We start from the raw sequence: 13636 nt of genomic DNA, 5'->3' as shown, positions 1-13636 counted from the left end.
TAGAGGGGGGTTAATCTGGGCCCCAGCTTCTTTCTAGGACAACCAATACAAGACTTTGCCCATCGTCAGAGTCTCTGGAATAGCAATTTGGCATTCTTGGATATATCGAGATATTTTTGCTGTAGAATCTCGCGGAGGTGCTGCAGTTGTCCTTGGATGGCCTGTGCCCAAGTGTCTGCTATGGATTGTTCTAGTTTAAGCATATATATCCCCAGACCTGCAATTTTGTGTCCTCTGTCTCTTTTCCTGCCTGATACCACAAAGAAGGCTCTGTCATGTACCACCATCTTAATTGTCCCCCATAGGTTAACTGGTGATTTGCACGAAGTGCAAAATGAGCTCAAATCAGTTTCCAATCACCGTGCAGAGAAGATCTACCATGGATTCCATCCTGAGCCACCAGGCATTCAGGCATTCAATGCTCCCATTGTCCCGATGGGAGCCCGCAGGATCATATCAACTGGTGCAAGATTGGATAAGCCCTGAGGAAGGATGCGAGCACGCATGACAACCTCTAGGCAGTGAAGTTGAATGAAAAAGTTGTCAATTCCAGAGCTACATTTGTGTGACTGTTAGCAGTATGTAAATTTCTGTTTGGGGGATGCCAAGTATACCATACATCACACAAGCCCAAGGAGGCTGCTCATTTCCTCAAGGCCTGAGTTCTGATACGGTGTCCAGAGATCTGCCAAGCAAAGTATTAAAGTCTTCCTCTAGTACCAGTGCAAGTACGCACAGTGATGGGCTGGGGAGAGCCTCAGGTTGTACCCGCTGCATAAGTGCTCAATGTGCCATCTCATATAAGAAGCAGGAAAAGATCTGGTCTTCTGGGGAAATCCACTAAGCCGTGATTTCAAGAACTGTTGCGATGGTTTTTGTCAACACCTTCATGAAATCCCAAGAGGTGAAGGTTGTTGCGGCAAGATCGTCCTTCCTTGTCTTCAGTCTTCGCAGCCATCTTGCCTACTGAGCCTTGCAGTTTCCAGATTGTCTCCTTTAGTGTAGTTACTGTGTCCTCAGAATCGATATAGGACCTTCTGCTTCAGTGACACAGCCCGTCATATTGTGGAATTCCTGCCTAAGAAGCGTAACATTAGTCCTCACTTCTCCAATTTTCTTTCCTAGGGAGGTCTGCCCGGAGCAGTGGATCACCTGCAGTTCAGCCTCAGTGCTAGAGCCCATGTCCTTCAGAGGCTGCAGCTCCCCCAAAGCTAGTGTCTTGATCAGGGTGAAGGACATCACCCTATGGAAAAGGCCTGCTAAATCACTCAAGCTTGCTTTGCTTGAGAGTCCCCTGCCCCTGAGAGGAGGACAAGAAACATTTTGATAATATGCTGCAGCTGCAAAATCCACAGGAGGTAGGTGAGAGAATGACGGCCTCGATCTGGAGGTTCACCAGTGTTGCTGCTGTCATGCCCTCTAGGACCCTTTTACATTAAATGTTTCTCACATTCTTAGTTTCTCATGTCTCTGTAGTCCCAAAAAGGGGTGGGGGGAGCCTTCACGCCCCTCACTAGCACTGTGAGCCACGTCCTCAAGGATTAAGGAAACGGGCAGCACGACCTTGTATCACAGCCCGAGAATACGTCCAAAGAAACCTTTGTTTTGTAGTCCTGCATTTTTGCTTGTGGTCCCACTGATCCTCCTGCCCTCCATATCCTTTTTATTGGGTACCACGCCACCTCTGGGATGTCGCAAACCTCCTCTGTGTCCCCCAGGGCTCCGCCACGACAACACGTTCATCCTGACCAGACTTCATTCTGTCACCTCGAATAGACACTCCTCACAACACCACCTTTCGAAGTGAAGGGCAGGAGGCTGCAACCCAGGATGCTGCTCCACCTCAACAATGCCAAAGTTAGGCACCCACGCCAATGGATAAGACCTTCAGCCAGTCCTCTGGGGTATTGCTGCATACTCGCTGTTTTCTTTCAAGGCGCCACCTTGTGGTCGTGCCTCAGCTGTGATTCCTCTGGTTCCAAGGTCACGCCCACCATCGGAGAACTTGCACAACCACCTGGTTCTCCAGGGAGTGTAATGTCTTGAGGAGAATAGCCGCAGCAGTAGAATTAAGACGGTTATTGAGCCGGTATCTTGACCAATGGCTTGAATGAAAGCTTGTTTAGAATGGTCCCAGACACCTCTTTGCCCAGGGCTGGTTGTGGTTTATCAAAAACTCCAACATGTAGCTTGACACTAATATTTTTTTCACCTATTTGTCCAAGGGGATCCAATATCACATCCAGGCTTTTTGGATAGTGCCTCCATCTCAGCCGAGATAAAAAATCTTCTCTGGTCTCTTGGGGTCTGCTTTTAATTTTACCAACAGTTCAACAATCCTTCTCTCTTAACTCTAAGGTGATCTGTATCTGGGCTGTTTCTGATGGAGACACTGCCATTTCTATCCGTTTTGTGAGTCTGTGAAGGGGCCTTGTCGAAATGGTACTGGAGAAGTGGCAGCAAGGCCCACAAAAGTTGGACAGGTCCCCGGTAGAATGGGCCACTATTGCTTTAGCCATATCAGTATCTTTGATGGCAAAGTCTTGTCCACTGACTTCCCAAATTGTTTGTGGTAACTAAAGAGCTTGTTAGATACTGTAATTCATGCCAAGAATCTGACAAAAGTCAAATGCGGGGTAGGAACCATGAATTCTGCATTTCTGGAGATTTATGCTAGTCTTTGAAGACACATTCTGCCATGCTTGTTACATGATCCAGTTTCCTGTTGCAAGCATAATCAAACACATTTATTTTGGTTGCAAAGGCCTGGGTACTGTTAGACCTGACAGCTTTAGAGTGGTCTTCCACCAACATTTATCCTGCCTCCCTCCATTTTTCTGATCTCCTTTTTGCTGGTTTTAGGACTCTGCACACTTGAGCACCGCTGACCAGTGCTAAAGTGCTTGTGCTCTGTCCTCTAAACATGATAACATTGGCTCGTACCTACTTGGCATATTTAATTTACCTGTAAGTCCCTGGTAAAGTGCAGCACAGATTGTGCCACCTACATAAGTAGCCACTTAACAATATCTCACCATTCCATTCCACATCGTCAAAAAGCGGTCACGAACACACTCGTCCATGGAATAATGTAGAGGACCGCATTCATTCACGGCACGCCTGTCTACAATATCTAGTAGACCTTTTTCGCATTGCAACATAATTCAGCAGTACAATATTCAGCAGGACGAGCACACAGTACGTACATTTCAAAATGGCCACCATGTTTCACATTAAAAACGTAGGCACGTTAATATAGGCAGTGAGTGTCATGTCCTGAAGAGGCCAAACAAACCACAAAGGCCGAAACGCGTCGACAATACAGATTTCGGAGGAATGCCCTTGGAATTTAAAAAATATGGTTCAAAGAGACAACAGATGGTACCATAAATACACAGGATGAATAAGACCCTATTAAGTGATACCTTAAGACATACCTTCTGGCACAACAGACTGCTAGCCCAAAAGAGCGGCAGCATTTAAAAAGAAAGACTCCAGTGCAAAAGAACTGTTTTCTTCATACATTCTTTTTGAGATTTGTTTGTTACATTCATTTGATTGTCTATATTTAATGTCATGTAAGAATTATTGTGTGATATATGTGTAGCACGGTCCCATAACACCAATATGGACCACTATTTTTAAGAAGCCTTCTCCCAAATTGTTGTTCAAACTTATTTATAATAGTAAGATTGCTGAAGGGAAAAGCCCCTAAAGAACAGATTAAAAGCATTGAAAATAAACGAGACAATAAATGTCTTCAAGTGAGTAATTTATTTCCTCGCTCTTGACAGACGGCATTTCATATATTTATCTCGCCTGTATACCCTAGCTCATATCAGCTAGGTATCCCATAGGGCAGGGTGCTATGTAAGTAAAAGGCAGCACATGTACTTACAAGTTTTACATATCCTGAAAGTGAAAAACTCTGAAAGTCGTTTTTCACTACTGTGAAGCCTGCTCCTCTCATAGGCCAGCATTAGAAATGTCCTTATATGCTTTTAAGTGGTAATTTCTGATCGGAGAGGAATATTCTTGTCATAAGTGGTATGGTTGGAATGGTAGTGAGAAATCCTACATACTGGCGAAGTTGGATTCTACTTTTCTATTTCAGAAATGCCACTCACCAAAAGTAGATATTTCTCTGCACTTACTGCCATCTGTGTCTTACAGCCTGTCTTCAATCCACTTCTGGTCTGTGCTGGTTGACAGCTCCCCTTGTGCAGTCCACCCAGACAGACATAAACCCAGGACACTCAGCTGTATGTGCATTCATCTGCCTACAGATGGGTTTGTCTGGGCAGTAAGGGTGAAGGGGCTCTCTTACACTTCAAAGGCCAGTGGCAAGCCCTCATACAAGGGACTGATAACCACCACAGGACTCCTGGCAGACAGGGCTGGGTTGAAAGGGGAACCTGTGCACTTCAGAACCACTCTTTGAAGTTCCTTTCACTTCAAAGGAACTTTTGGCTATGTATAGTGGGTTTGTGACCCCACCAAATAAGACACTTCTGGACCTACAACTGAACTCTGTCAGAGGGACTGCCTAGCTGCCCAAAGGACTCACCTGGATTGTTTTGCTGGAAGGGCTGCTGGACTGCTTGTTGCCTTGCTGCCTGCTGACCCGCTTGTTGCCTTGCTGCCTGCTGACCCCTGACTCTGATGGAAGGATTCTGCCTTCTTCCTTAAGTGCGGTCCAATGGCTTAGGTTGAGCTTGCCTCCTGTTCTGAAGTCTCAGGTCTATCAAAGACTTCACCAAAGAGAAGAAAATCCAGCATGTTGGAAAATGAACGCAACGCCTGCAAAATTTGACACAATGTCTGCTGGATCGACACAGTGCCTGTTGCCTCTGCATAACGCATTCTGGGTTTTCCACGCATCGTCCCTGGGCTTCAAAATATCCCCAGATTGCAGTGGGAAACCAGGTTGCAATCCTGGAAATGGACACATCGCCTTGCAGCATGAAAGGAACACATCGCCTTTGCAGCACTGGAAAAATCGACACATGACTTTACTTTGACGTATCTCCTCCTCTGCTGCCTCTCTGTGTCGTTATTTGTTACGTATCCCAGGTAATGTGTGTTAAAAGGATACAGCCACTGATTCGTAAAGATTGAGACTCATTTAAACCTTCAAAAAGTGATATCTTGACTTGTGTATATTGTATATTTGTCATTTTGGCCTTATTTTATTCAGATAATTATCTAATTTTCTAAATTGGTGTGGAGTACTTTTTGTGGTGGTTTCACTGTTACTGTATGAGTTATTACACAAATATTTTACACATTGCCTTCTAAGTTAAGCCTGCCTGCTCTGTGCCAAGCTACCCACCGGAGGGTGAGCACAGGATAATGTTGGTTCTGTTGTGACGTACCCTGACTAGGTTTCTGGTCCCTACTTGGACAGGGAACATACCTCTGCCAACTAGAGACCCAATTTCTAACAGGTACATACATTACAAAAGTTGGCAAAAGTGTCTCACATGCATAAAATGGTGAAAACTGACCAAACTGACTCTTGTTTACAATTCTACGGTTAGTTATTACTGAAGATCATAACTGAATACTTCAACAAAATATTCATGTGCAGATTCAACATATTTTTTGTTTTAAGCCTAAGAATCTACTTCAGGAACGTTCTGTGGGCTCACTGAGAACAGATATTCAGGGACAATTCAGAAAACTGTTTTACATATCTGTCTGAAGTAGACAACCACCTTAGGAATTATTCTAACCAGGTTGCTTACTTTTTAGTTCTGCACCATATTTGTTTATCTGTACCTATCATACACTGTTTTTGTAGAGTTTCCTTAATAAGTACATTGAAATTTTAAGTTTAATGCACCTAGTGAGTCATGGCTTCATAAAACTTGTATTTTATTATTATTACTATTATTATTATTATTAATATTATTTACTTTCAGTTCACAATGCATTCTGACCTTGGAAAAATTATCCAAAGCTTGCTTGATGAATTTTGGAAGAACCCTCCTGTGTTAATCCCCAGCTCTTCTTACCCATTGTAAGTATTTAAGTCTGTTATACAGTTTAAAAGAGATTAAGCATTTATTTTCAAATAAAAATGCCTTGGTCAGGTTTTTCAGCTGTGTGGCAACTCAAGAAAATAGGCATTGATCCCAGACAATAGATTCCATGTTATGGAATAAAATATTTATAGCTGAACTATTCAAATTTGGATTTGTGGCTCTGGTCATTTCACTGCATTATGAAAGAAAAGATCACATTTGACTCCTTAACATTTCTCAAAATAACATTGCTTGCATGTATTGGTAACAGAACAAATAGATATTTTATTTTGGGGAAAAAAGAGGGTCTGAAAACGGAACATCCCCATGCATTTTCCTTAGTTTTTTAGACAGGCCTCAGCAGGAAGCTAGATCTCAGTACGCAGAATGTGCTTTTTTGTGATTTGGTGTAAATCTATTCAGTAGTTTTTGAGAAATTAAAGTTCAAATCTAATTGTATATCTGGACAGTTGGGTCCGCAAGAGTCCCTAGAGACTCTCGCAGGAGCACCAGTTTGAAAATGGAGCATTCTGATTGGCCCAGGGAGCTTCATTTCCTTGGGCCAGCTTGGTCCTGCAGAAGTCAGACTCCACTGGGAACGAGCGCGCACTCTGATTGGCTGCCAGCAACATGAGAAAAATGTTTCTAGCATCCATTACAGGACTCAGGGACTTATTCCCCTGTCCTGAACATGGTTTAAAAAAAATCTATATAAGGGGGGGTACCATGAAATCCCTAAACAGCATGGGGCAAAAACAAAACAAAAAAAGCGCAAGAATTGCTGCAATCCTGTGGGACTCTTGCGGGATCAAAAAAAAAACAAAAAAAGGCATCCGAAATGGATTTGCTTTCATAATCTGAGAAAGCACCCCGAGCCTTGTTAGACCCGAGGCCGTGTGCGGCGGGGGTTGGCTTTATTTGTAGTAATAAAATATTACTTTATGTTTAAAAATCCTAGAATTTCACTGGAAAAAAACATAGGTTAAAATAACGTTTATAGTTAGGTGTAATAAAAAGATCTGTTTTTGTTAAAAAAATAAATAGAAATTCACTGAAAAGAACGAATATTAAAGTCACATTATAGTTAGGTGAATTAGTCAGTGACAACATTAACTTTTGAACTAAAAAAAAAACCACAGAAATTCAACAGTTATAGTTAGAAGAGCTAACTGTAACTTGGGTCCCTCAATGCACTGCTTATGACCTCACATATTACATCACACATGACATGTTCTTTTGACCTCATTTATGACATCACTCATGACATCATCCAGGCTTCTTCTGTACACATTTCTCCATAAATTGGTATAGCATTTAAGCTCTGAAAGTATCTATAAAGTAGCTCAGAAGATTATGATGCATCATTAATGCCTTTGCTAAAACAGCTGCCTTAGGTGTAGAAAGCATGTGTTGTGTGCCACATTGACCCTATAACATTCACTTTACAGGTAGCCTACTTCACATTAACAATCAACCACAGATATATGGGAAACCCTCATTGCATACAGTGTTCAGTCTGTATGCAACTGTTCAGAGAAAGTCAGATTCCTAAAAATACTGACCTTCTGCTCCAAAACGAATGCCCTATTACAGGCATCTTTTATCTGTATCAAACCCTTGACAGTCACCAAACCTACATTGAGAAACGTAGTTCATATGTGTAGAGAAGTGGGTACTGTTAACAGTATTCACTCTATGGAGAGAGTTTACTCTGTACAACATTGTTTGCAGACAGTGAAATTCTCATGAGAAATTACAGAGTATTACAAAGTAGCTTCTAAGAACAGTGTACACTCTAGGTAACACTCAAAAAGAACACAATTTGTTTAAAATAAGCAATTTCTGAAAGTGCTCAAGATTATACTACCTCTAGTCGTCATATTGTGATGAAAGCCTTACAGATAGCCCATCTGTTGAAGCAACACAAGCACACGTACATAGCTTAATCTGGTGCACACAGTCTTCTGTGTTATGTAGAAATGGTCATGCGGAGAAAATTCTGTCTAACTCAAGGCTGCTTACAATACTTATTATGTTCTATGTAGAATCTTTGCCCTGTTGTGCAAACAGAGCCTAAAAACCTGTGTGGAACATGCTGGACACAAGTTATCAACTGTCGCCTGTACAGAGGGTTACTCTTTAGTGCAAACATTTATAATATGTTCAGTACCTCTACACACCTATGATGCATTAGGGGCACATGTGTTTTGTAAACACACCAACTAGCTGGACACAAGACATACAAAATTAGAAAAAAATATGGTAACTACCAGCCACTATGTAAACTGTAAGCCAAACTAATACAGTCATTGGATGATGTCATTAGTGATGTCATCAATGATGTCATAGAACATGTCATGAGTGATGTAATGTGAGGTCATAAGCAGCGCATGGTAGTGCTGCTAATTCATCTACTATAACAATGGTTCCCAACTTGTGGTCCAGGGACTCCTGGGGGTCCACAAAGCCTTCTCAGGGGGTCCGCGACTGCTTAGCACATGAAAATATATTAGCAAATATTGACAAATTAAGTCCCCAGCTTCCAGTAATGACTCCGGTGGGGGTCCCCAGATTCCAATGATTTAGTGGTGGTCCCTGGGTTCCATTAATGTTAAAGTGGGGGTCCACAGAAATCAAAAGGTTGGGAACCATTGTACTATAATGTTACTTTAACCTTTAGTTTTTTCAGTGAAAAAACGATATATATACATATATATGTGTGTGTGTATATGTATTTATATAATACACTGAAAAAATCAAAGGTTACAGGGACGTTATAGTTAGGAAATAGAATTTTTTTTAAACATAGAAATTCACTTAAAAAAAACAAAGGTTACAGTGGCAATATGGTTAGGCTCACATTTTAAATGTACAAAACCATAGAAATTCACATGTTATAGTTAGTTATCTCAAGTAACTATAATTCATACCCTAAGGTAACTATAATTCTCAACTTCGCCATGCACTGCTAATTACCCCATAAATTATTGATAACATCATTGATGATATCAATGTAATATTTGCAGTAACGTTTATAACAAAGAGACTGTGCATGGTGGGGGTGTGAGTTAAAGTATTTCTATGTCTAAAGGCAATCCTCCCATGGGAGCATCAAACACTCTTCAGCTGTGCGCGGTGGAGTTGGCCTCAGGGCCTGCAGCCAATCCCCTATAACCACCCAACCCTACACCATGCACTGCCTTCGGCCCTGCACCGTGGGTGTTGGCTGCAGGGCCCGCCCTGCGACCAGGTCTAGAAACCAACACCCTATAACCACTCAACACCGTGCCGCGCATTGCTTTTGCAGTCCTAGCCAACTCCCCACATCCTGTGGGAGCAATGTTTAGATCTCTTTCCCTGAACACAGGTTAGGGTGCAGGGAAAGAAATTAAAACTTTGCTTTCAGCAAGTGGGGGCTGTTTCACAGCTCCTGCTTGCTAAAAGCAGAGTTATGTTTGTTTTTGCTTAACGGTAACTATCAGCTCTCGCCAAGTAAAAGCAAACCACTATCTCCCGAGGGTGAGCACCTCAGGAGGTAGGAGCCGGTCCTGGAGAGTGGCAGTTCCCAGGGCCCTAAATAGGTCCAGGGGGGAACATGGCCCCCCTCCTTTGTTTCAATTTGGTCCCGGGGAGGTGGTGGTCCCTGGGGCCAGGGGTCTGCGACAGGAACCTTTGTTAAATGTATTCGTAGCCCTGGAAGGGGGTGGTCCCTGCAGCCTGGGAGCCCCCATTAATTACTTTCATGCCTTGCACCTGACCCTCCCTACTAAGTACTTTCATGTCTTGCACCGGGAAGGTGGCGGTCCCCGAGGCAGGTGGGTTCCGCATGACCTACCCCATTAAATTTGTATGTTGCCCGGGGAGGTGGTGGTCTCCGGGTCGCGGGCACTGCTCGGTCCCTCCTGTACATTTTATGCATTGCCCCGGGGAAGTGGTGGTCACCAGGGTGTGGGGAGGCCTTGTGCCCCCCCCCCCCATACATTCTATGCATTGCCCCAGGGATGTGGCAGCCATCAGGGCGTTTGGGGGAGGAGGGGGGTGCTCGTAGGCTCCCCACATAGGTCTATAAGCATTTGCCACGGGGAGGTGCCTGCCTCGCGACCCGCCCTCTGATGCATACATAACAAGCATTCCCCCGAAGAGGTGGTGGTCCCAGGAGGCACTGCACCCAAACGCATATGTTATATGAATTGCCTCGGTGAGGTGGCAGTCCCCGGGGTTTTGATAAGTCCTAGGAGAGGGCCCCCTGCGCCCACTTGTATATTTTGTGAATGCCTCTGGAACTTGGCCCACCCAGGGGCAAAATGAAAAGCAAGCACGTGAGACCACACTTTTTTTTTTTTTTGAGTCCTCCACGAAATTCGCAAATATTCGTGATTTTCATCATGAATAAAAAAAATAATAATAATAATAACTTTGTAGCCTTTGGGGTCTCTGGGGGACCCCTGGACCAAGGCTAGGTGTTGGGGTAACAGTACCCTGCCCCCCTTTTTTTTTTTTCTTCTTTTTTAATGAAACTCGGCTGAAGCCAAAGTGGCTGCAAACACTTCCTGGTTGAAGTGTTGGTAGCTAATCAGGTCTCTGCACGAGATCAACAGTATTCGCAAATTTGGCACAACCATATAGATGCAAATTTGGATTCCTTTTATTTCTCCTAAACTACTGAACGGATTTACACAAATTAATAAAAAGACACGTCTGCGAACCTAAAGTTACATTTCTGCCAAATTTGGTGTATTTCCATCCAGCAGTTTGGGGTGAAGGCGTGTCCAAAAAGTCTATGGAAATTAACATGGGAAACACACTCTTTTGCACTCCCCTCTACCCCTTTTTTTTTTTTTCAGCCCCCTCCTTGCGGATGATTCTGAAACGTTCCATGTAGTACATGGCCATCGAGGGCACTTCTTCTTGGAATTTTTTTTGAGGATTCGTCAAATGGTTGACAAAGTTATAGGCATGTTAACGCATTTTCTATGGAAACTTGGTCCTAACTATAACTACCTATTAGTGACCGCCAGTAGGTAGTACATATGTATTCACTGAAAAAAAACAAAGGTTACTGACACATCATAGTTCGGTTCTGAATTTACTCATACAAAATCATAGAAATTCAGCAGTTATAGTTAGAGTTCTTTCACATAACTATAACTCTTGCCCCAAGGTAACTATAACTCGTGCACAGTTTTCTTATCAATAACTTTTATGCAAATGTTGCAGTGATAATATGAAAGATGCCATAGAAGATGTCATCAATGATATAATATGTGGAGTAATTAGCTGTGCATGGCAAAGGCACATGTTATAGTTATAGCAGTTTTAACGCTTCCTTTTGCCTGGAGTGGAGTTATGTTTGCTTTTTCTTGGCGGAAACTGTTTGCTCCCAAAACGTCAAAGCAAACAGCTACCTCGCGAGGGAGGGCACCTCGCGAGGTAGCAGGAGCGGGCCCTGGGGAGTGGCGGTCCCCAGGACCATATATGACTGCATGAGGGGGAGGCCATACGCCTCCCCTCCTCTCTTCTGAATAGGGCCGGCCTGGGGAATTGGTGGTTCCTAGGCCGTATATATGGCCTGTGAGGGGGCCCCCCTTCCTTTAGTTGTAAAGTGTGAATTGGCCCCAGGGAGGTGGTGGTTCCTGGGAAGTGGGCTTGTGCGGCCCCACCTATCATTTTCTATTATAGCCCCAGGGAGGTGATGGTCCCCGGGGCCCAAAAGGGGGTCCATGGGGCCCCCCACATCACTTACACTATTGAGTCCCCGGGGAGGTGGAGGTCCGCAGCCCCACATTTGGTTATTCTTTCCCCAGAGAGGTGGCAGCCTATGACGCCCAGGGGCCCACGCCTCCCCGCATCACTATTATAATCATTGCCCCCAGGGAGGTGGCAGTCCCCAGGGCGGACTCTACGGCCCCCACCATCACTTTTATAAATACTGCCCAGGGTGGTGGCTGTCCCAAGGGCTGGGGTGGGCTGCACGGGCCCAGCATAACTTTTATAATTATTTTCGCAGGAAGGTGGTGGCCCGGGGCTGAAGGGGGTCTGTGCTCCACCCGCATCACTTTTATAATTGTTGCCTGGGCGGGGGGGGTTAGCTCTAGGGAGGTGGCGGTCCCCAGGGCCCGTGGGTACACCTGACCCCTCCGCATTTTTATTGCTTATCGCCCCGGGGAGGTGGTAGTCCCCGGGGCTTTTGAAAGCCCTAGGAGGGACACCCCGTGTCCCCCCTCCATAATAATTAGAATAAGCATGCCCGAGGGAAATGGCCGACCTGGGTACAAAATTAAAAGCAAGTGCAGGAGAGTGCACTTGCTTCTTTTTTTTTGTTTTTTTTAATAAAGTTCATGGCAAAATTTGCAAATATTTGCAAATTTTGCCATGAAGTTTAAAAAAAATGATTTTTTTGCCCTGGTGGGAACCCTTGGACCAAGACTAGTACCTCAGAGTATTCCCACCCTACCCCTTACTTTTTTTTTAATCTTACGTTTTTTTTGGCTGCCAACACTTTCTGGTTAAAGTGTTGGCAGCCAGTCGGATATCTGCACGAGATTGGGAGTATTCATGAAGGGTTTGCTCCTCTAGATAAACAAGTTTGGTTTTCTTTTAATAAGCCTCTAGATAAACAAGTTTGGTTTTCTTTTAATAATTCAAAAACTATTGAACGGATTTACACCATATAAAAAAAGAGGGGCTTTCTGGACCAAGAGCTACCCCTTTGCTAAATATGGTATAACTCCGTCCCGTGGTTTTGGCTTCAGTTATGTCTAAAATCCTTTTGTGAATTAACATGGGAAAAACACTTTTTTTAACCCCCTTTTTCATATCTCCCCTTGACAGATCACCCAAAACGTTCCATGCACAAGACCCAACTTGACACGTTTTATATTAAAATTTGTGAAGATCCATCAAACTGTGCCAAAGACATAGACAAGCAAAAAAAGGCTTTTTCTATAGAAACTAGGGACCAGATGTATCAAGCGATTTTGCATTCGCAAACGGTGCGAATTGCAAAATTCGGCCGTTTGCGAATGCAAAAATGCCTTTCAGAATGTATGAAAGGCATTCGCAGTGCAATTTTAAGGAATCGCTAAAATAGCGATTCCTTAAAATTGCAACCCCATTTAGAGAATCGCAAATTGCGATTCTCTAAATAGGAAATCGCAAATAAGGAATCCTTATTTGCGATTTCTTAAGCACATGTATCAAGCATTTCCTAAATGCGAATTGGGCATTTAGGAAATGCAATTACCACCAACAAAAGTTTGGTGGTAACCATGTGCAAATTTTAAAAATGCATTTTTAAAATTGACATGTAGCGCACTTCACATGTCCGTAAAAATATTTTTGGGGTGCAGCAGAGGGGGCCTTAGGCCCCCAGCACCCTGGGATTTGCATTTCCTAAATTGCTAATTCCTAACTGGAATTCGCAATTTAGGAAATGCAAAACCATTTGCAGCAGGCCCATAGGTGCAAATGGAGTTGGATTCTCTATTTGCGATTCGGTAATAGCATTTGCGAATTTTAACAAATCGCTATTACCGAATCGCAAAAATCATACATACCATTTTGCATTTCTTATATAGCGATTTCTTAAAATTCGCTATTTAAGAAATGCA

General features: G+C 43.5%; 1 protein-coding gene across 2 annotated transcripts in view; it reads left to right on the top strand.

Moving 5' to 3' along the window:
- VPS37A (VPS37A subunit of ESCRT-I) overlaps window positions 1–13636 on the top strand; it is a 200806-nt gene that overhangs the window by 29661 nt on the left and 157509 nt on the right. For both annotated transcript variants that reach the window (XM_069200574.1, XM_069200585.1), the window contains exon 4: window positions 5925–6022. In XM_069200574.1, the coding sequence (XP_069056675.1) occupies window positions 5925–6022 (98 nt within the window). The remainder of the gene's footprint in view (window positions 1–5924; window positions 6023–13636) is intronic.

This window comes from Pleurodeles waltl, chromosome 1_2, assembly GCF_031143425.1.
Source record: "Pleurodeles waltl isolate 20211129_DDA chromosome 1_2, aPleWal1.hap1.20221129, whole genome shotgun sequence".
NCBI lineage: Eukaryota > Metazoa > Chordata > Amphibia > Caudata > Salamandridae > Pleurodeles > Pleurodeles waltl.
This window is presented reverse-complemented; position numbering and strand designations above follow the sequence as displayed.